Source organism: Salmo trutta, chromosome 10, assembly GCF_901001165.1.
Source record: "Salmo trutta chromosome 10, fSalTru1.1, whole genome shotgun sequence".
NCBI classification, from domain to species: Eukaryota; Metazoa; Chordata; class Actinopteri; order Salmoniformes; family Salmonidae; genus Salmo; species Salmo trutta.
In genome coordinates, this window is record NC_042966.1 from 29249225 (window position 1) to 29274054 (window position 24830).

A 24830-nucleotide genomic window follows, 5' to 3' on the forward strand; every position below is an offset into this window, starting at 1 on the left:
GCAAGGAACTTAAATGTTAGCTTTTTTACATGGCACATATTGCACTTTTACTTTCTTCTCCAGCACCTTGTTTTTGCATTATTTAAACCAAATTTAACATGTTTCATTATTTATTTGAGACTAAATTGATTTTATTGATGTATTATTTTAAGTTAAAATAAGTGTTCATTCCGTATTGTTGTAATTGTCATTATTACAAATAAATACAAATAAAAAGAATCGTCCGATTAATCGGTATCGACTTTTTTTTGGTCCTCCAATAATCGGTATCGGCGTTGAAAAATCATAATCGGTCGACCTCTAATTCATACAGTATGTGTCCAGGAACCTTGCCATGGACCACTGTCATTTGCGGTCATGAGAAGTGGTGTAGCTAGCTAGCTAGTGTAGCAGGCTATTAGTTCCATTACATTCCCAAAGGAGGATCTACAGTACCAGTCAAAAGTTTGAACACACCTACTCATTCAAGGGTTTTTCTTTATTTTTGTACTATTTTCTACATTGTAGAATAATAATGAAGACATCAAAACTATTAAATAACACAATGGAATCATGTAGTAACCAAAAAAGTGTTGAACAAATCTAAATATATTTAAATATATTCTTCTTTGTGGAATTTCTTTCCTTCTTAATGAGTTTGAGCCAATCTGTTGTGACAAGGTAGGGGTGGTATACAGAAGATAGTCTTTTACCAAATAGGGCTAAGTCCATTTTATGGTAAGAACAGCTCAAATAAGACATGGAGGTCAGTCAATATGGAACATTTCAAGAACTTTGAACGTTTCTTTAAGTGCAGTCGCAAAAATCATCATGCGCTATGATGAAACTGGCTCTCATGAGGACTGCCACAGGAAAGGAAGACCTAGAGTTACCTCTGCTGCAGAGGATATGTTCATTAGAGTTACCAGCCTCAGATTGCAGCCCAAATAAATGCTTCACAGAGTTCAAGTAACAGACAGCTCAACATCGACTGTTCAGAGGAGACTGTGTGAATCAGGCCTTCATGGTCAAATTACTGCCAAGAAACCACTACTAAAAGACACCAATAAGAAAAAGAGACTTGCTTGGGCCAAGAAACACGAGCAATGAACATTAGACTGGTGGAAATCTGTCCTTTGGTCTGATGAGTCTAAATTTTAGAGTTTTGGTTCCAACCGCCGTGTCTTTGTGAGATCAGAATAGGTGAATGGATGATCTCCGCATGTGTGGTTACCACTGTGAAGCACGGAGGAGGTGTGATGGTGTGGGAGTGCTTTGCTGGTGACACTATCAGTGATTTATTTAGAATTCAAGGAAAACCTAACCAGCATGGCTACCACAGAATTCTGCAGTGATATGCCATCCCATCTGGTTTGCGCTTAGTGGGACTATCATTTGTTTTTCAACAGGACAATGACCCATAAACAGACCTCCAGGCTGTGTAAAGGCTATTTGTCCAAGAAGGAGAGTGATGGAGTGCTGCACCAGATGACCTGGCCTCCACAATCACCCGACCTCAACCCATTTGAGATGGTTTGGGATGAGTTAGACTGCAGAGTGAAGGAAAAGCAGCCAACAAGTGCTCAGCATATGTGGGAACTCCTTCAAGACTGATGGCAAAGCTTTCCTCGTGAAGTTGGTTGAGAGAATGCCAAGAGCGTGCAAAGCTGTCATCAAGGCAAAGGCTGGCCACTTTGAACAATCTCAAATATATTTTGATTTGTTGAACACTTTTTTGGTTACTACATGATTCCATGTGTTACTTCATAGTTTTGATGTCTTCACTATTATTCTACAATGTAGAAAACAGTAAAAATTAAGAAAAACCCTAGAATGAGTAGGTGTGTCCAAACTTTTGACTGGTAATGTTGACAGAATTTTGATTCATCACATGACATTGATTTTGCGATATGAAGATTTTATTATAAATGAAATGAAACTGTTCCACAAAAATGTGCATAGGAAAATCATAACTGGCAGGCAGATCAGTAGAAATGGTATGATAACTTGACACTCCAAATGGAAAAGGTTGATGACCACTGGTGTAGCCTATTGCCGGCAACTTCAGGAGCGTAATGGCAGAATCTGTGAAGGCCAGCAGCAGTGGGAGGAGGGTAAGGAACAGGTTTTCTTCTGGTTGGGTTATAATGATCTCTGGCTCACTCTTTAGTCATTTGAGTGTCTTCAATTTTAAACGCAGTGTTTAAAGCATCAGACAAGCTCAGTAGCATACATACTGTATAGTTGATTTTATTCAAACATAGGGTGTGTCTATATATGGAAAAATACCAGTTTTAAACAGACAACTCTCGGTCGACCAATAATTGTGTTGTTGTTGGGGAGAGCCCTACTTGGCTGGCAGTATTGAATATCCTCTAACAGTGTCCTGGCACCACTGGGTATTTAAAGACCCATCAACCTATTCTGATGTCTGGACCTTGGAGCTTCTTCTGGGGGAAAAGTTGGGTATGAGCACTGGACATCTGTCTGTTAATAGATGTGCCATTTAGCGGACACTTTTATCCAAAGCTACTTACAGTCATACATTTTACATACGGGTGGTCCCGGGAATCGAACCCAGTATCCTGGCGTTGCAAGCGGCACGCTCAACCAACTGAGCTACAGAGGACCAAAAAACTGTAAACAAGTGAAGATGTCATCGTGACACACAGAGCCTGACAACCACTGGAGCTAGCTTAGTTAATGCTCACTCTTCGTACCATCCCATCCCGTGTGTACCAATGAAGTAGACATAGAAAATAGAATGAACGGTTTTGTCCGTTCCAGTCATTTTATTTCTATGCTAGATTGGTAGTTGATGGGCATATCACAAAAAGTGAGACTGTCAAAAGTTTAAAAGTACAATATGATTTTCCAGCTCTGTCCTTGAAGACAACGAGTGCTTAAGCTTTAGTATAATATCCAGATACAAAAAGTAGATGAATACTGAGCCAAACCTGCAAGCTATTTCACGATTCATTTTCAAGGGTGTCTGGTGGTGTACAGTCAGCTGAGATACAATAAACAAAGAGATAATGTGCCAATTGCACGAAAATGCCTGAACGTGAGACTTGAAAATGAAGGGTAGAGAATAATATGGGTGTTTTTCTCTAGCTCTCAGCTCTTGAAATCACTCAAGTATACACAGCCTCCTGGACCCTACTGCTTATTTCAAGCACCCACATCATTCAGCATGCACGCATGCACCCCCCCCCCCCCCCCCCCAGTCATTTCAACCACCCAAATCATTCAGCATTCATCATTATAACAACCCTGCTTTCCCTCTCTAGAATGTGAGGTATGACTGAGGTAAATACAGTGTGTAGTTTATTTAGCTAAAAATAACCAAACAAAGTCCATCTGGAGGTCTGGTATGCCTTTCCACAGCCGTTCCCCCGCCAACCAAAACATGCTTAAAATTATGAACATGAAAGACTTATATAATTTCAGGAATTGCTTCAGAAAAAACATGTTATGATTTCACTATTATTTAACTCACACTCCATAATATTGTGTGATTTACTGAGTGAGTGGTCATTCCTGATATCTGCCTCAGATGTAGGGTTGTGAAGAATTGCCCTGTGGTTTCTAATCTTTCTTAGTCCATGTGTACACTGTCCATAACAAGTTAGATCAGAAAGTTAGCCTGAAGATGAATTGATCAACTGATTAATCCAAATCAGATCCATCTGTGTAAAATAATCTGTTTTTCCTTTGTCCTTTGGCTTGTGCCAACATTCCCCAGAATCTATTTATAGCAGTGAATTAACAGCCATTATAATAATGGTTAGGCTCATAACTGAAACAACAGAAATAACATCTTTGTTTTTTACTGAGCAGGCTTGATAAACTGCCATGTCTATCCATGGACGGTCATGCCAAGATACAGTACTGTACAAGCAACTTAAATATGTTAAAATAGCTCATGACATGGACTGCTACCCCTACCAGTCATACACCAGGCATGGTCAGAGCCAGTCAGTCCACCCCAAACACAGCTACAGCTAGGTTTTCCATTGCATCACCCACCGGAGCCAGCGACAGACAGCGTGGTGGAGTTCACACACCCACCCAACCAGTTCCATTTGACACGACACCACCCTGCTGTGACGTTAACCTCTAATAGTGGGATCCTGTGTTTTAGCCATATGTGTATGAGGCAGGGTCTCCCAGAGGATGCAGATGGACACCAGCTGTTTTCCATTAGCATACCTCAGCCAGCAAATAGAAGGCCTGGCTCATGTGGGCAGACACTTTAGCAAGATAAATGATAGGATGGGCATCTCTCTCTCCAGTCTTTTCTCAGAGTCACAAACAAACATTTAGAGGATTAGATTCAAGTGTGTAATCCCTATAATCTCTATACTATAATATTTTTCTCCTCTATTTCCCTCAATCATATGTACAGTATATCAAAGGTCAGACTGAAAGCCATGATCACTCTAGTAGTCTAAGCAGTCTGGTGTGATTAGGTTGGAATTCTACTTGTGCGGGATGCTGAGCTAGCGAAGATGAGTGAGTGCACTGATTCGTTGGTTGGCTTGTGGTGGTGATTTAAATGTATCCTTTATTTAACGAATCTATAGAACTGTATAGAAGCAGTGTCTATTCCTTGTTCACACATCTGTGTTCCTTACCCCACACAACAAAGTCAGGAAAATATACCCCTTCAATTCATCAATAACCACTACTAATCAGCTACACTACCAGACACCTCATGGTCACATGGGCTGAGCCTACACACTCCTCTTTAAACCTACAATAAGCTAATTCAGACTCAACATTTCTTCACACAAAATATGTAAGAGTGTGTGTGTGTGTGTGTGTGTGTGTATGAATATGCATGTATGTGTGTGCCTGTGTGTGAATGTTGTGTGAAAAATATGTTAAAAAGGTGTCAAGCGAAACTAATAAAAAAATGTAATACAAAAATCAATGTCACAGAAAGTGAAATACAAAAGGTTATATTGGAAGATATAACAATACGTCACACTTTTGAATAGTAATTAATTGACTAGAAATAATGCTATATCCAAGAGGTTATTTTGGAAGTGTTATTTTAGCACCAGATTTTTAACACTATTTAACTCCACAAAGCAGAATAAGTGTTCCTCTCATCTCTGGGTAATCAAACAATTGTACATTGCCAGTGTTTTTAAACAAAGTTCTGTTCTATTCTACTACACAGCGCAACTCTATCATGACATGTGGTTCTGGCCTGATGAATCCCACTCTCAGTATTACTGGAAGAGTGTTTATCCCTGCTAGTACATTAAAGCACACAGTGCCAGAGAGATGCCAGTTAGTTACGTACGTGGCACACAACAGATGTCAAAGCTAATCTACAGTACACTACTGCCCACCCAGAAACAGAGGCTGCATCCCAAATGGCACCCTATTCCCTTTATAGTGCACTTAGGGCCCCACATAGGGCTTTAGTCAAAATGAGTGCACTGTAAAGGGAATCTGGTGCCTTTTTGGATGCAAAAATAGAGATATTGCTGTATAGATGTTGAACATGTTTATTTTGGGAATTAACAATACAATACTTCTTATTGCATACCTACAATTTACACAGTTGAAGCTAACAGTTTATGCTCTGTCTGATTACAGTGTTAAATTAGAAGAGGCAACCCTAAGTATCAATGACTACTATATCACTCATCTAGGAGTACCACTGACTCCACAAAATGATCCCCACTTCACTGGATAGATCGGATGAATAAACATAACTTTTCATTGTTTAAGGCTCGATAACTGTGTTATTATGTGTTGTTGAAAGCCTCACATATGACATGACTAAGTTGTGTGTCTTAAGTTAAAAGAACAGAATGCAACAGAATACGAAGCCTCAGTCTCACACATTACCCAGTATGATGAATGAGGATTATTATTGTTACAACTGTTCTGTGCAATGTAGTGATTTATATAACGGGTGGGTCTAATCCTGAATGCTGATTTGTTAAAAGCGTGTTCCAGCCAGTGTCTATTCCACAAGTTACCACTGGCTAAATCTATGACGTTAAAATGCCTATTTACTCTGTTCCATCTGACTGCACAATCCACTGTATCAGCCCAGCCAAGCAATTTATAAACTTGATCTCCACTATAAAAAGCATCTAGCCATTATCTCTTTTCTTTTAGAGTAACATTTAGTTTTCAACAGCGAAGGTTTGTATAAACCTTGCTGTCTGCAACATTGTTTCAATATTCAAATTCGATCTCTAGCTGTCCCATAGTGATGAACGTGTCGGGAGTCGCGACGAGACAGACAGGCAGGCAGCTTTTCTCAACCATTCGAAATCATGAATCAGCTGGCATAAATTGAAAAAAGGTCAAATGAAACGGAGTGCAGGTAGTTTGGGGTCTTTCCAGTTTGAAGTGATTGTGTTAGCTGTGTTGTTGGCTAGCTCCTCTGAACAACAGTGTCCTGACGAGAGAGCACATTTTCTATGCCAGGCGAAATCGCGCCTCATTAGCTCATTGTCATGGATGTATCTAAATAAATGTCTCTAGAAAACAGCTCAAACAAATGCAAATACAGCTACTTTGCTGTTATTATGGCTGCCCTTTTTGACGTGACTGTTAGCCGTAGTTAGCTAGCTAGCAAATAAGGGATAAGAATGTTGCCAGCCAGTATGTCAATGGAACATTTAGAAAGAATGAATGGGTCGCGTCCATAGATGCAGAACAAAAAGACTGAACGACTGGGTCACGTCCATAGACACAGAACAGACACAGAGCAGACACAGTCGCGTTTCTGGCAACCGAACCGATAGAACGAATGACCAGCTGGCTTGGGTAGCAACCCTAGATTTGTTTCGGGACTATATCTTGTGGAAGGATGAAATAGTATGACAAATTCAATAAAATAACGTTTTAAATGAAAATATGTCAATCATTATTTGAATATGTTGGTAACCCGTTGTATAAAAGTGATAATGCCATCGAAGCCGGTGTTTGGAGGATATACTAAACAACACCCGTGCCAATATATCCTCCAAACACTGGCTTCTCAGGCATTATCACTTAAGTATACTTATCACAGGGCTGTATGGGTGGGTAGAAGCCCTGGGTTCAGGGATCTTTTAAATACTTTGAGTGTTTGCTTTAGCCTGCCTGGAGTGCCAGATGGGCGGGGTTTGCAGTTTTGGGTACTATTCTATTGGACAATTAAACCAGGCAAGCACAGATAAAGTATGAGAGTTTTTGAATGGTGTTTGAACCCTGGGCTGTTTGGGGGGGAGAGAGAGAGATGAAGAGAAGGCTAGCGTTATAATGACAGATCCTTTCACTGCATAGTTCAGTCAGGCGCAGCCTCCCAGGGAGAAATGAGCCTGGGGTCCACTGTAAAGAATGCCAGTAAAATGATCAGGCTCCGTGTGGGGTGGGACCTCTGGTCCCCATTAGCAGGAGGTGAGACATAAATGGACGCCCTCAGAGCTCAGGACATAGGTCCGATCTATTGCCGCTTCTGAATCAGCTGGCTACCATAAAGTAACTAACTACTTATGAAGTGACAATGGAGCGTCTGTCTACTGTTTTTACTGAGTACGAGAAGCTTTCGTCTGCACATTAAGATCCATGCGAATTGCAGTCGTTAAAACTTAGTTTAAAAATAGGCTTCGTTAGAGGTCTAGGCTAAACTATCTGAGAATAGTGACAAAGGTCTACTACTGTGACAGAAAGCTTGGAAATTAAATGACTGAAATTTGCATGGTTCAACAGTGAGTGCGGAGGGTTCTTTCTCCAGTTTAAGTCACATATTTCCCTGCACCTTAGCTACTTAGCTATGTTGTCTGTGTAATAGATTAGTTTTCTGCCTCCTGTTTCTACAAGGCCCCCTTCTGTCCATCTGGAGCGTGAAGTCACAAGCTCTGCTGGTCGGCTACTGCGTATCAACCTAGCGGTGCCAAAAGCCATAGTCTGCCCTAGAATGCCTATGTAAATTACGATCACCAGAACGGCACATTTTTTGGGGGGGCCTGCCATTTTGGGCTCTATTTCTTTTAAATTATGATCAAGTTCGATCCCCACGATGAATTATTTTAAAGTTCAAGATATTTAATTAAATAGTGATCCATTCTGACTACTACATTTGTCGTCACACAGGACCACATGCTGACACAGACCAATCACGGGTTGGCAGGCTACGAGGATGCTCGTGCCTGAGGGCACGCTCTTTACATGTGCACCTAAGGGGGTGTGGTGTGCTATCCAGATGAGAGCGCGGAGTCAACAAGCCTGTCAAGAGTAGATGGAGTGGCTGACCAATGTCTATGGGGCTGCCAGAGGACGACAGAGCGGAGAACGGAGGATGACAGAGCGGAGAACGGAGGATGACAGAGCGGAGAACGGAGGATGACAGAGCAGAGAACGGAGGATGACAGAGCGGAGAACGGAGGATGACAGAGCGGAGAACGGAGGATGGCAGAAGATGACAGAGCGGAGAACGGAGGATGACAGAGCGGAGAATGACAGAGCGGTTGCACAAATGATAAAGATAGCCTACAATTATATAAAAATACAGAAATCAAGATAAAATAATTGTAGAATTTATATATAAATCCAATCTAGCCTAACGGCGTTGTGATCGGTTGGTTTTCGACTGTTTACGTCCAAGGCTTCCGTTATTGACGGCGACGTCATCTTGCAGCATTGGGTTTACTCTCTCAGGCAGGATGAAAACGACTACATCGGCCATGATCCTTTAAGCGCTTCAAATTCAAATACTTCCGGCTTCAAGCGCCATCGGGAGTTTTAACTAAGAATACGTGGATGACGTCAGCGCTATTACTATCAACTGGTTCCAATGTCTATGGTTTCTACCCATTTGGAGATGACAGCACAGTCTGAAAGTAAACAGTGGTTTTATGAACCATTATGACCGCCTGCCTGTCACCTTTGACCTGACCCAGCAGGCTACAGTCAAATACCACTCAAACAGACTGTTGAACTGTCATACACACGCAACCACACACATCAAGGACAACAACCACCCGAGCCACTGCCTGTTCACCCCGCTATCATCCAGAAGGAGAGGTCAGTACAGGTGCATCAAAGCTGGGACAGAAAGACTGAAAAGCAGCTTCTGTTAAATAGCCATCTCTAGCACATTAGAGGCTGCTGCCTATATACATAGACTTGGAAATCACTGGCCATAAATGGAACACTAGTCACTTTAATAATGTTTACATATTTTGCATTAATCATATGTATATACTGTATTCTATTCTACTGTATCTTAGTCTATGCCGTTCTGACATTGCTCGTCCATATATTTATATATTCTTAATTCCATTCCTTTACTTAGATTTGTGTGTATTGGGTATATGTTGTGAAATTGTTAGATATTACTTGTTAGATATTACTGCGCTGTCAGAGCTAGAAACACAAGCATTTTGCTACACTGAGTGTACAAATCATTAGGAACACCAGCTCTTTCCAAGACAAAGACTGATCAGGTGAATCCAGGTGAAAGCTATATGACTAACTCCCTCATATGACTGAGGTCTAGGAACTCACCTTAACGTATGCAGTGTACTGTTGGCACTCCACTGTGTTGATGTCCAGACTGAGCTCGTTGCTCACAGAGCTCATCTGGGCTCCGTTCTGAACCAAGTACACTCTAGAAGGCTGGCTCCTCTGTCTCTTATCCACATCAGCTGTCAGGTTATACAGCAACTCTGGGGGGAGAGGAGAGAGAGTGGGAATCATGGGTTAGTTAAAGCTAAGTCATGTTTCACTTCACACAGTCTGAATAAGACATATTCATACAGTCAAACATAGGGGAGAGAGAGGCCCACATGTGTTAGTTAGAGAGGCAATGTAAGGCTCCTAATAGCACCTTTTAATAGTGACAATGTTTCGATCCAAGGTGGATCTTAGTCAGCTCTAGGGCTGATGCGGTGATGTATTACCGCCACACTGGCGGTCACGTGTCATGAAGGCAGTCAAATTCCACATGACTGTATAGTCACTGTAATTAGGCTTCTCCAAGCTCTGATGCTGCTGCTGGTCATTAGTAGCCTACCAAACTTGCTAACTACAATAGACTCAGCACTATTGTCCCTCTAATCACTCTTGACATCAATGCAAATGTATTCGAAAATCTAATCAAACACTTCATGAGAGCCCATGAGCTCATGTTATGCAACATTTCTATAGGCTATGTAATTGCGGGAGAAAACAGAGTGATGGCCGCTAATAAAAAGAGGAGGATCCCATCAGCTTTCTATAGGCTAGGCCTACTATATTTATTTCTCAACTTTCCTAATATTAAGCACATTGCTTATATTTACAACAGGAGTATAGCCTACCTGGCTGGCATGAAAATAAACCACGGGAAAAAGCATCCTCCATTCGCTATTTAAGTGCATAGATGACATGTATTTTTTCCCACTGCCTCATTTCGATACAGGTACATGATAATGGTCCATTCTAAATTAGAACAAATGTCACACATATACTAAATAATATATGTAAAGACAAGATTAAATCAAGAATAGTCTGATGGGTGACAATCACTTTTGAATTATATATTATCACTTGGGAATGATGCCCAGCATAAGAAACAATGCCTTTTTTTTGGCGACTTTTTCTAATCGTAGTCGCACACCTCATGTAGCCTAGCCCATAGGCCTATATGTTTTAATAAGGTTTGTATCACAACTAAAGTAAATTAAGCACATTAATTAAGCATATTAATACATTTACATTTACGTCATTTAGCAGACATTCTTATCCAGAGCGACTTACAAATTGGTGCATTCACCTTATGATATCCAGTGGAACAACCACTTTACAATAGTACATCTATATCTTTTTTTTGGGGGGGGGGGGGGTTAGAAGGATTACTATATCCTATCACAGGTATTCCTTAAAGAGGTGGGGTTTCAGGTGTCTACGGAAGGTGGTGATTGACTCCGCTGTCCTGGCGTCGTGAGGGAGCTTGTTCCACCATTGGGGTGCCAGAGCAGCGAACAGTTTTGACTGGGCTGAGCGGGAACTGTGCTTCTGCAGAGGTAGGGGGACCAGCAGGCCAGAGGTGGATGAACGCAGTGCCCTTGTCTGGGTGTAGGGCCAGATCAGAGCCTGAAGGTACGGAGGTGCCGTTCCCCTCACAGCTCCGTAGGCAAGCACCATGGTCTTGTAGCAGAATAATAACTGGCATATATAAGCAGCGCGTGAGTTTCAAGTTTGGGAAAGATAATTTTCACCATAAAAATGCACCTTTATAATAAAAGCCTTACATGCATAATTGCATTTGCGGTCACTTTTGATAATGGTGTTTTCCGCTAATGGAACATTTACGCTTATAGCCTACTACCATGTGCTCATTGCTGTGCTTATAATGTGAAGAAATAGCCTAGTAGTTTATCAACATTTTAAGCTAAACGTTCTGATCCGTTATGGCAGCCACATTGCATAAAAAAGTTTTTGGGATGCTTGTGGTTGTAGTCATTTGGGATCTATCTGTCCCAGACTATGTTTGGAATATTTATTTCTCGCACAGAATAGGTTGACTTTTGTACTATGGGAGATAGTAGATTGACATAAGCTAGTGCTTTTGCTGTTCATTAGGCCTACTCATCCTGTTGGCTGACGAAAAGTAAATGTGGACAGTTCTTCAAATAGCTTCAATATGCACCTTGGAAGTGGATAAGGACTTGCGCAGTTGCGTCCCCGATGTGTCTGTCTTCACTTGTAGCCTGTGAGAAAGACCTGATCACGTGACAGAGGGCCATATGAGTGAGAGGCGCATCGGATTGCACAGCACACTAAGGAAGAAGGACACAACGCAGCACTCCGGGCTGTTTTTTTGGGGTGCATTACGGCCACAAAGGGGATGCCGCTGTGAAATTTGAGGCATTATCAAGTACTTATTGTGAAGGTGTAGGCTATATTACATGGATTTATTACACTTTTTAAAATGGTTTGTAGGCTGTGTGTGGAAGCCAGGAGATGCTACATGTGTTTATGTTAATTAACTGTCAATTACAGTGAGACCGACAGTTATTTGCTTGACAATCACCGGCTGACGGAATTTCGTGACTGCCACAGCCCCAGTCAGGTCAAGCCTTAGTTGGAGATGTCATCATGTCTCACGCACACACACAGGAAATGAAGCTGGAATGTATAGCGGCCGTTTAACGGGTACCTGACCAATTCTACTATTTTGTGTGTTCTTTGGAGCTGATCTTAACTTTTTTCGTAAATAATGTTTCCGCCATCGTTTCCTATGACTGAAAAGAGCTTCTGGACATCAGAACAGTGATCAACAGCCTTGATTTGGATGAAGATTTCTACTTCAATGAGTCGGCGGCACAGGACATACTGTTCACCCCAGACTAGGCCCTAATCCCTGACACTCGGAAAAGAAAGAGACAGCGATATAGAGACTGATGTACAGGTACCCTGATGAAGCTACGGTGGAGAGTAAATGATCTGCTTCTACTCTCTGTTCTATTCTACAATCATTGGAGAACAAACCGAACAAACTCTGTTTGAGACTATCCTATCAACGGGATCTGAAGAACTGTAATTACCTATGTTTCTCTGAAACTTGGCTGAACAAGGAGATGGATAATATTCCAGCTGGTTTTTCTATGAATTGGCAGGACACAACAGCAGCGTCGGGTAAGCTCAACGGGAGTGGTGTTTGTATCTTCGTTAACAACAGCTGGTGCGCAATCTCTAATGTTAAGGAAGTCTCAAGGTTCTTCTCGCCGGAGTTAGTATAGTTTATCATGAGGCATTCTATTTACCAAGAGTTATCTATAATTTTTGTATCTGTCTATTTACCACCACAAACCGATGCTATCACCAAGACCGCACTCAAGAGCTGTATAGGGCCATTAGCAAACAAGAAAATGCTCATCCAAAAAGTGGTGCTCCTAGTAGCCGGTGATTTAATGGAGGAAAACTGAAATCTGCTTTACCTAATTTCTACCAGCATGTCACCTGTGCAACTAGAGGCAAAGCAAGGCACCTTTACTCCACACACAGAGATGCATACAAAGCTCTCATTCTCTCTCGCCCTCCATTTGGCAAATCTGACCATAACACTATCCTCCTGATTCCTGCTTACAAGCAAAATCTCAAACAGGAAGAACCAGTGGTGCGCTCAACACGGAAGTGGTCCAATGAAGTGGATGCTAAGCTACAGGACTGTTTCGCTAGCACAGACGGATAACATTGAGGAGTTTACCACATTAGTCACCGGCTTCATTAATAAGTGCATCAACGACATCGTCCCCACACTGACCAAACGTACATATCCCAACCAAAAGCCATGGATTACAGGCAACATCTGCACTGAGTTTAAGGCTAGAGCTACCGCTTTCAAGGAGCGGGACACTAACCTGGATGCTTATAAGAAATCCCACTACACCCTCTGACAAATCATCAAACAGGCAAAGGGTGAATACAGGATTAAGATCAAATCCTACTACACTGGCTCTGATGCTTGTCGGATTTGGCAGGGCTTGCAAACTAACACAGATTACAAAGGGAAACCCAGCCACGAGCTGCCCAGTGATGAGAGCCTACCAAACATGCTAAATGCCATCTATGCTAGCTTTGAGGCAAGCAACACTGAACCATGCGTGAGAGCACCAGCTGTTATGTACGACTGAGTGATCACGCACTCCATAGCCGATGTGAGTAAGACCTTTAAACAGGTTAACATTCACAAGGCAGTGGGGCCAGACGGATTACCAGGACGCGTACTCAGAGCATGCGCTGACCAGCTGGTAAGTATCTTCACTGACATTTTCAATCTCTCCCTGACCCAGTCTACATGTTTCAGGCAGACCAACATAGTTCCTGTGCCCAAGAACACTAAGGTAACCTCTCTAGATGACTATCGCCCCGTAGCTCTCACATCTGTAGTCATGAAATGCTTTGAAAGGCTGGACAATGCTCACATCAACACAATCATTCCAGACACCCTGGACCTACTCCAATTTGCATAACGCCCCAACAGATCCACAGATGAGGCAATCTCTCTACGAGGCAATCTCAGAGGAAGGCCCTAAAAATTGTAATAGAGTCCAGCCTCCCAAGTCATAGATTGTTTCTCAAAATGCATATTACCGTGCTCTGAGCACGCGAATTGAAGCATGAGAGGGTCGGAGTATAAGTCCAAATCAAAGTATGCGAAATGGAGCATTTACATGTACATATTTTGAAGCATGCATTGATGCACGCTTCAACGAAAAGTATGCAAAGAAATATGAAGCAACCATGTAAAACTGATGCAATTGTTTTTTTTTAAATCAATGGTGGACATTATTTCAACTGAAGCGAGAGAAAATACACTCCGAGTTCGGAATGAAATGTTGCCTATTCACATCTCATATGTTGCCTGACTACAATATTTTATCTTGCTATGTTAATAAATACATGCTGTGTTAATTTTGGCATGTTTACCTGCCTACAATACACACTGTAGAGTGTGTAGGTTGTAAGACCATAGTAAGTCAATAGCACTAACTGGCTAGCTGCTAATGTTAGCTAGCCAGATAGCCACAAAGGACTGTTAGCTAGCTACCAACAAAGAATTAACATCTACTTTGGATAACATTGGTTTTAGGTCGTTTTTGCCAGTTATACTATCTGGTTAGCTACATTATTATGATTCACATATAGCCAGCCAGTTATACACAAAGCAAACGTTTTACTTCATATCTTCTTTCGGCTTTATTGCCATTGTCCTGGCTAGAAGAAGGGAGGTTTAGTGAATAGGTAAGTCCATAGTAAGTCAATATGGCTAACTGGCTAGCTAGCTAGCCACAAAGAATTGACATATACCTTGCATAACATTAGTTTTAGGTCATTTTTGCCTGTTTAACTAGCTAGCTGGCTAGATTACGATGATAATTATGAAATAAAACATTTGCTTAGTCTATGTTTCGTCTCTATTGTTGCCATTGTCCTGGATGGAATAAGGTTCAGTGAATGGGGAGATGCAGCGTGAGGTAATACAGTAGGGGGAGGGCTTCTCAAATGAAATGTTTTATGCGTTCGCCACACTCTCATCCTCACAAGAACGTATTCTAGAGAACGTCCTCAGAAAATGCACTTGAGTATGTGGAGTACGGTAGTATGCATTTGGAAACACCCATAGACTTTTCTCTCTGCTACCGCATGGCAAGGGGCACCGATGCACCAAGTCTGGAACCAACAGGACCCTGAACAGCTTCTACCCCCAATGCCATAAGACTGCTAAATAGTTAGTTAAATAGTTAACCAAATAGCTACCTGGACTTTCTGCATTGACCCTTTTTGCACTAACATTTTTGACTCATCACATACACTGCTGCTACTGTTTATTATCTGTCACTTTATTCCCAGTTATAAAAAAAATATACAAAAATGTAAATGTACTGTGTGTGGGTCTGTGAATTTGTGCGTCTCGGTGTGTATGTGTGTGTGCATCTCGGTGTGGTGCTTGCGCCATGGTTTGTGTGTATGTGCATGCATGTGTGCGTGTTTGTGTGTGTGAGGGGGTGCCTTCCATGACCTCACCCTGTCAGGCGGAAAGGGGCGTTGAGTGTTCATTACCGGCCCAGGCATTTTCACCAAACAGAAACACACACACACACACACACACACACACACACACACACACACACACACACACACACACACACACACACACACACACACACACACACACACACACACACACACACACACACACACACACACACACACACACACACACACACACACACACACGGGCGTCATCACCAAACAGAAAGACACGAGGTGCTGCAGTGCAGAACTACTTTCCACTGGTCGTGCCAAACAGTCAAACAGAAGAGAACAGAGAACCCTTATTCCTCCTGTTACGCCTGGCCCTGGACCTGCTCCTCATTATGTAATGAAACAGCAGGCTATTTCCCTGTCCTGGGGGGTGCTTAACACGACCACACCCAACTGTGGCCACACCCAAACAACAGTCAATCATGAACACACCTAAAGAGTCAAACGATAACCAAACACTGAACACTCAGAACACCATGACCAGACCTAAACAACCAACCAGGACCACACCTAAACATTCAACACCTATTGGCTGGATTATAACCAGACTAGACCAGTAGACTGAAGGAGAACCATAGGCAGCATCCATTGGCCAAAGACTACATCATGGAATGACACAATTCAGTGGCACATTCACAAATCGCTCTGAATAATCCACTACAATATAGTTTACTAGTTCTAACTACTAAAACAAGGCATATGAGGGGTACCATTTCAAACATACCACTCTATCAACTTAAGTGAGTTGTACATTATTTTGTGTCTGCTATAGTTATGCTGTAGTTGTGCTCACCTATCTGTCCCGGCAGGTGTTTTCCTCTGAAGATCAGGCAGACTGTAGCGTTGAAACAGTTAAGGTGCTGTGGTCCCTCGTGACACTGAGGAACAGAGATGTTGATGGAGACAGGCAGGTAGATGGACACGTCCACAGTGATCACCGGTCGGGACCTAGAGACCAAACACAACGTGGTGTCAATGGACCTACAACCAGTACAATACAACGTGGTGTCAATGGACCTACAACCAGTACAATACAACGTGGTGTCAATGGACTTACAACCAGTACAATACAACATGATGTCAATGGACTTACAACCAGTACAATACAACATGATGTCAATGGACTTACAACCAGTACAATACAACATGATGTCAATGGACTTACAACCAGTACAATACAACATGGTGTCAATGGACTTACAACCAGTACAATACAACATGATGTCAATGGACTTACAACCAGTACAATACAACATGGTGTCAATGGACCTACAACCAGTACAATACAACGTGGTGTCAATGGACCTACAACCAGTACAATACAACATGGTGTCAATGGACTTACAACCAATACAACATGTTGAACATGGTACTGCAGTGGACACAGCTTGGCATTAATGTCTTTCTGTGATGAAAAACATACTCTGTTCCACTGTATGCGTTTATACTGCTCTGTTCCAATATCTAACAAGCATAGGTTAACTCTTAGAATAAAACCATGTATTGTGCACACATTCAAAGTGGTATGCAGGTATGGACAGTGAAACAAAGCCACTGTTCGTGTAACACCAAAATATAATACATTCCAACTTCAACAATACAACCACTCACCTCAATAACACCACACTATCAGCCATAAAAGCACCAATGGTAATGTCTGCAATGAAAGAACAACCAATGAGCGAAACCTAAGTTAGTGCAGATTTATCCTTCTTTGAATATATGGCACAATACACAAAGGTTATCATTAAAAGGGAGCTGAACTTACTGATTTGGCCGTTATTCTAGCTCGCTCATTAATAAATGCAGCAACAATGACTGAAGCCAAATGGGAGTATTGGAGATGTTGTTTAATGTGGGTGTCTCTCGAGTGTGTGTTCTCACGTGGCAAGCGTTTGTACATTCACTCTGACAAAACAGTACACCGTTACAGTCACTCACCCATCTAGATAACTTGAAACAGTCTAACCAGGTATTGTATCTTGATGTCGCCTTGGCTAGCTAGGGCTAGCAAACTTCTTTCGCCAATTAGCTTCAGCCGGCTGGTGAGCGACCGTGGCAAAGTTAGTTTGACTTTGGATAGACTATCTCCGGGGCCAGTTAGGGACTGTCAATACATTACACAATGTAAATGGGACAATATTTTCATGTTACACGCCTTTTAGTTGTCTCATTAAATGATTGCAATATTTGTATATGAATTTCTACAATTTATAGTTGGTTTGAGATTTTTAAGTCATTGAAATGTTTAGCTATTGACAATTGTAAATATTGTCCCATGTAAATTGTGTAATTTATGATGGTCCCTAACTAGCCCGATAGCGATATCGAATGTCAAACCAAATTGACCACGGGCATTACGATCAGGTTGTCTGCAGCTGCTCGCCAAATTGATGATTACTTGGGTGCTGCTAGCTGTGGGCAGGATTGAAACCCAACCCAAGGAAACCTATTACACAGTACCCATTCTGTGATTCACCATTTTTTCCTAATTATCTTGCAAATCTCAGTTTTGAATGAGACTGACTATGACCAAATTTATTCCATTTACACTTTGTAGTCGATTTTGACACAAGAATAAATTATTCTGACTAATATCGATGCCACATGGGCTGTTTTCAACCAATGAAGTGTATTGCCTTCAGTTGCGCTTTAACAATGGAGTCCTCATACTTGTTGTTTACTGTTCTAGTTCTGAACGTCCCCTGTTGATGTGGAATGCAGTAAACAACATGTCTCAGCATCACGAGTCTGACCGACTGACCAGGTACCACTCAGAGTCAGACAGACGGTAGTCTAACCAACTGACCAGGGACCACTCACAGTCAGACAGACAGGAGTCTGACCAGGGACCACTCGGAGTCAGACAGACAGGAGTCTAACTGACTGACCAGGGACCACTCAGAGTCAGACAGACAGGAGTCTAACCAGGGACCACTCAGAGTCAGACAGACAGGAGTCTGACCAGGGACCACTCAGAGTCAGACAGACAGGAGTCTGACAGACAGGAGTCTGACCAGGTACCACTCAGAGTCAGACAGACAGTAATCTAATCGACTGACCAGGGACCACTCACAGTCAGACAGACAGTAGTCTAACCGACTGACCAGGGACCACCCAGTCAGACAGACAGTAGTCTAACCGACTGACCAGGGACCACTCACAGTCAGACAGACAGGAATCTAACCAGGGACCACTCAGAGTCAGACAGACAGTAGTCTAACTGACTGACCAGGGACCACTCAGAGTCAGACAGACAGGAGTCTGACCAGGGACCACTCAGAGTCAGATAGACAGGAGTCTAACCGACTGACCAGGGACCACTCAGAGTCAGACAGACAGTAGTCTGACCAGGGACCACTCAGAGTCAGACAGACAGTAGTCTAACTGACTGACCAGGGACCACTCAGAGTCAGACAGACAGTAGTCTGACCAGGGACCACTCAGAGTCAGACAGACAGGAGTCTAACCAGGGACCACTCAGAGTCAGACAGACAGGAGTCTAACCGACTGACCAGGGACCACTCAGAGTCAGACAGACAGTAGTCTAACCGACTGACCAGGGACCACCCAGAGTCAGACAGACAGGAATCTAATCGTCTGACCAGGGACCACTCAGAGTCAGACAGACAGGAGTCTGACCAGGGACCACTCAGAGTCAGACAGACAGGAGTCTAACTGACTGACCAGGTACCACTCAGAGTCAGACAGACAGGAGTCTAACTGACTGACCAAGGACCACTCAGAGTCAGAAAGACAGGAATCTAACTGACTGACCAGTGTCCACTCAGAGTCAGATAGACAGGTGAACAAGTGGGAGAAGGCATGAATAACACCACATTCGAATCAGCAGATATTCTTTACTTTGTCTGCTGATTCGATCCGAGCTCGTTTGATTTATTCGTTTAACCTAAATCTCACCAGGTAGGATATTGAGAACACATTCTCTTTTACAATAACAACATGAAGTTCAGCTGTAGGCTCTAAGTGTTTCATTAACCCTGATCCTAGTGGAGCTGTAGGCCCTACGTACATCATTAACCCTGAACCTAGTGGAGGTGTAGGCCCTACGTACATCATTAACCCTGAACCTAGTGGAGGTGTAGGCCCTACGTACATCATTAACCCTGAACCTAGTGGAGGTGTAGGCCCTACGTACATCATTAACCCTGATCCTAGTGGAGCTGTAGGCCCTACGTACATCATTAACCCTGAACCTAGTGGAGGTGTAGGCCCTACGTACATCATTAACCCTGAACCTAGTGGAGGTGTAGGCCCTACGTACATCATTAACCCTGAACCTAGTGGAGCTGTAGGCCCTACGTACATCATTAACCCTGAACCTAGTGGAGCTGTAGGCCCTACGTACATCATCAACCCTGAACCTAGTGGAGCTGTAGGCCCTACGTACATCATTAACCCTGAACCTAGTGGAGGTGTAGGCCCTACGTACATCATTAACCCTGAACCTAGTGGAGCTGTAGGCCCTACGTACATCATCAACCCTGAACCTAGTGGAGCTGTAGGCCCTACGTACATCATTAACCCTGAACCTAGTGGAGCTGTAGGCCCTACGTACATCATTAACCCTGAACCTAGTGTTGGCTATGTTGTATCATCTGTTTTGTACTGTACAAAGGAAAAACCTGCACTTACTGAGATATTATTTAAGTTAATCTTTAAGAATGTTTGTTTTATTTTTTTTAACAGTGTATCCCTTTTGAATCCGGCACCCAAAGAGTTTTTGTTACTACAAACTTTTGAGTTGAGCACGCCAATTCTTCATTCTATGTATTGTACTGTATATTGTGACAGTACCTAGATATCCATTGCCGTCCATGTCCACATTGCCAGATATTGATTGGCCGAACATCTGGAGGGCGGGGTTTACACTCCGTCCAGACAGCCTCTGCAATGAATTATATAAAACATGAGATAGAACACACACACACAAATGCACGCAAGTACACACAGACACACACACACACACACAGACACACTCACACACACACACTGACCTGTCAGACCAACACATTACTGTAGCAGGAGGGATCACCATCACACTGCCTCACAACAGTCAAGCATGTTTTTGCTACCGCTACTAAAACAGACCACTGTGTCTGTTACTGCTACCACTGAGACCACTGAGTCTGTAACTGCTACCACTGAGACCACTGTGTCTGTTACTGCTACCACTGAGACCACTGTGTCTGTAACCGCTACCACCGAGACCACTGTGTCTGTAACCGCTACCACTGAGACCACTGTGTCTGTTACTGCTACCACTGAGACCACTGTGTCTGTAACCACTACCACTGAGACCACTGTGTCTGTAACCGCTACCACTGAGACCACTGTGTCTGTAACTGCTACCACTGAGACCACTGTGTCTGTAACTTCTACCACTGACACCACTGTGTCTGTAACCGCTACCACTGAGACCACTGTGTCTGTAACTGCTACCACTGACACCACTGTGTCTGTTACTGCTACTATAACAGACCACTGTCTGAGCTTTAATCTACCAACAACACTGAGCAAGGCTACGGTTTGAGAGGGAAGTGGACTTTTACATTTCACCTCATCCTGTATCTCTCAGTAAATAGAAATGAAGAACTACTGTGACTGTTTCAAATGGGACCCTATGCAGTGCACTACTTTTGACCTGGGACCTATTGGCTCTGGTGAAAAGTAGTGCACTATATATGGGTGCCATTTGGGACTCACACTCTATAATATTGTTTCATGGGGCTAATATCCATTGTGGGGATCTTTTGTTCTGGCTTCCAAGCTAATGAAAACACACTCCTGTGTGTGTGTGTGTGTGTGTGTGTGTGTGTGTGTGTGTGTGTGTGTGTGTGTATATGTGTGTTCGTATTAGATGAGTGGAAAATCTCTTCCCAGGATAACATTACCACCTGGGTCTTTATGACACGTTAGTCAGAGCATGCTTCCCAAATGGAACCCTATTCCCTATTTAGTGCACATAGGGCTCTGGTCAAAAACATTGCACTATAGGGAATAGGGTGTCATTTGAGATGCAGACAGAGAGTAATAGTGCTGCTGTGTCAACACAGATGGAGCTGTGATTTTATCCTTGTTGCTAACACAATGCAGTGTGTGTGTGTTTGGTTTCACTATCCTTGTGGGGACCAGAAGTCCTCACAAGGATAGTAAAACAAGGAATATTCAGAACATTTTGCCGCTCCCCACAAGAGAAAATACTATTTTAGGTTTAGGGGTTAGGTTTAAAAGTTAGGGTTAGGATTAAGGTCAGGGGTTTAGGGTTAGGATTAGGGTTAGTGGTTTAGGGTTAGGATTAGTGGTTTGGGGTTAACGGTTAGGGTTAGGTTAAGGGTTAGGGAAAATAGGATTGCGAATGGGAATCAATTGTTTGTAAAACAAACGGGTGTGTGTGTGGACTAAACTAGAAATTAAAAACAGATGAAGATGATGATATTTTATGTTGTTGGTCTCAAACACAGGGGACATAATGTCTCAATTGGCTTAAGATGAATTGTCTCTTGACTTTCTAGTATCTCTTCCTCCAAAAGAGCCTATGGTAGTGGCATATTATCTACCCAAGACTTGTGTTGATTACTTGTTGTGTCTAACCATTGAAAGTGTCTTTACCATAGAATATTTGTTGACGATTCCTGTGGCATCGCCATGGTAAATGTAGACTGCTCCACCGTAGTCATCCTCTTTGGGTGCTCCTATGGCCACATCTAGAGAGAGAGAGAGAAAATAGGACAGAGGCAGAGAGACAAAGACATGCACACAGAGAGAAAGAGTTCGGTATTACTCATCTACAGAAAATTAACAAGAAAGTTAAGAACCAACAAGACTGGATTCCAACTGCCATTCAAGAAGTTGCTTTGTGTGTGTCAGGACCATAGAAATATAATGAATAGAAACAGCGACGTCATGCACCCTAAAAACCTGAGAGGGCACAAAGTATGTGAGGATCACTGGGGGGTGACCTGAATGGGTTAGGCACCCCATCCGTAAGTTGGAGAATTTTGCATTTTTCAAACACCTGAAACAGCTTTTTCCTGCAATCTATAGCCATAATCATTACATGTAATTCATATCTGAGCATACCTCTTGAGCGGTCAACTTTTCACCATATGATTTTCACTGTACCCTGCAATCACACCTGCAACCCTGTACGTGACCATTAAACACTGTGCGGTTCTTTTTTAAAGAAACTAAAAATGCTTCTCTGCTAAAAGGAATGTGAGTCTTATTCAGTACATTTAGCTTCTCTAAAATCTACCAACCCAGCAGGCATGCCAGCTAAGATAGTTAGACAAGCTAGCTACTCTAACTTGATTGATAGCCTGAAATAGCTTCTTACTAACTACACAGAACAAAAATATAAACGCAACATGCAACAATTTTAAAGATTTTACTGAGTTACAGTTCATATATGGAAATCAGTCAATTGAAATAAAGGCTCTAATCTATGGATTTCACATGACTGGGAATACAGATATGCATCTGTTGGTCACAGATACACTATATATACAAAAGTATGTGGACACCCCTTCAAATTAGTGGATTCTGCTATTTCAGCCATACCCGCTGCTGACTGATGTATAAAATCTTGCAAAACAGCCATGCAATCTCCATAGACAAACATTGGTAGCAGAATGGCCTTGCTGAAGAGCTCAGTGACTTTCAATGTGGCACTGTCATAGGATTCCGCCTTTCCAACAAGTCAGTTAGTAAAATGTCTGCCCTGCTAGAGCTTCCCCGGTCAACTGTATGTGCTGTTATTGTGAAGTGGAAATGTCTACGAGCAACAACGGCTCAGCCACGAAGTGGTAGTCCACACAAGCTCACAGAATGGGACCACGAGTGCTGATTTGCGTAGCACGTAAAATCAACTGTCCTTGGTTGCAACACTCACTCCTGAGTTCCAAACAGCAACGTCTGTACAAAAACTGTTCTTCGGGAGCTTCATGAAATGGGTTTACATGGCCGAGAAGCCGCACACAAGCCTAAGATCACCATGCGCAATGCCAAGCATCGGCTGGAGTGGTGTAAAGCCCGTCGCCATTGGACTCTAGAGCAGTGGAAACGCGTTTTCTGGAGTGATGAATCACGCTTCCCCATCTGGCAGTCCGACGGACGAATCTGGGTTTGCCCCAATGCATAGTACCAACTGTAAGGTTTGGTGGAGGAGGAATAATTGTCTGGGGCTGTTTTTCATGGTTCGAGCTAGGCCCCTTAGTTCCAGTGTTGGGAAATATTAAAGTTACAGCATACAATGACATTCTAGACAATTCTGTGCTTCCAACTTTGTGGAAAGAGTTTGGGGATGGACCAAAGGGAGGTTCATAAAGAAATGGTTTGTTGAGATCGGTGTGTAAGAACTTGACTGGCCTGCACAGTGCCCTGACCTCAACCCCATCGAACACCTATGGGATGAATTGGAACACTGACTACAAGCCAGGTCTAATCACCCAACATCAGTACCCGACCTCACTAATGCTCGTGGCTGAATGGGACCAAGTCTCCAAAGCAATGTTCCAACATCTAGTAGAAAGCCTTCCCAGAAGAGCGGAGGCTGTTATAGCAGCAAAGAGGGGACCAACGCCATATTACAGTTTTTCTCAATTGCTAAAACACAAAAATCCATTGGCCGAACAAAGTTCTCAGTTGCCTGGACTCATTTAGCTAATTATGCAGTCTGTTGTCAATACCTTAAAACATTTCACATGGTAAAACACAATTTGCAGTTCTCACTTAGACTTTTCAGCAAAACTCTAAACACGTTCTCATTCTCAAAACACATTCTGCACTCTAATGCACATGTCATCCATACTGGTAAACACAAGTGGCAACAATCGAATACAAATAGAGAACACATGTCATTGATAGAACACAACCACTCAAAATTGATTTAACCTGTTTCAAATGATGCGACACCAATATAACCAATATAAGCCACACCAATATAAGCCAGTTCAGAAAGCAAACAGGTTGTTGAAGGTGGGAAGGAGAAAGTCTGAGAATGGATAGACGAAGCAATGTGAGAGGACGAGGACGAGTGTGTATGCGAGGTGGGCGACGAGGAGGAAGAGGAGGAGGAGGGCAAGAAAGTGGAAGAGGAGGACGAAGAGGAAAAGGAAGACAAAGAGTGGAAATATCTGATGAAAATCGAGCAACAGTTATAGACCATGTTCTTGTCCATGGACTGACAATGAGGGAAGCAGGACTTAGAGCCGATTTTCTGTGTCCACCATAGTAAGGACATTCAGAGAAGAGAACAAGTACAGTATACTACTGTA

The 24830-nt window shown here is 42.7% G+C and overlaps 1 protein-coding gene across 1 annotated transcript in view; it reads right to left on the bottom strand.

The window, feature by feature from the left end:
- itga9 (integrin, alpha 9) overlaps window positions 1-24830 on the bottom strand; it is a 136914-nt gene that overhangs the window by 65477 nt on the left and 46607 nt on the right. Inside the window, exons 11-15 of the mRNA XM_029765253.1 lie at window positions 22165-22259; window positions 20350-20440; window positions 17143-17188; window positions 16325-16479; window positions 9505-9665 (exon numbers count right to left, since the gene is read on the bottom strand). Of these exons, the coding sequence (XP_029621113.1) occupies window positions 9505-9665; window positions 16325-16479; window positions 17143-17188; window positions 20350-20440; window positions 22165-22259 (548 nt within the window). The remainder of the gene's footprint in view (window positions 1-9504; window positions 9666-16324; window positions 16480-17142; window positions 17189-20349; window positions 20441-22164; window positions 22260-24830) is intronic.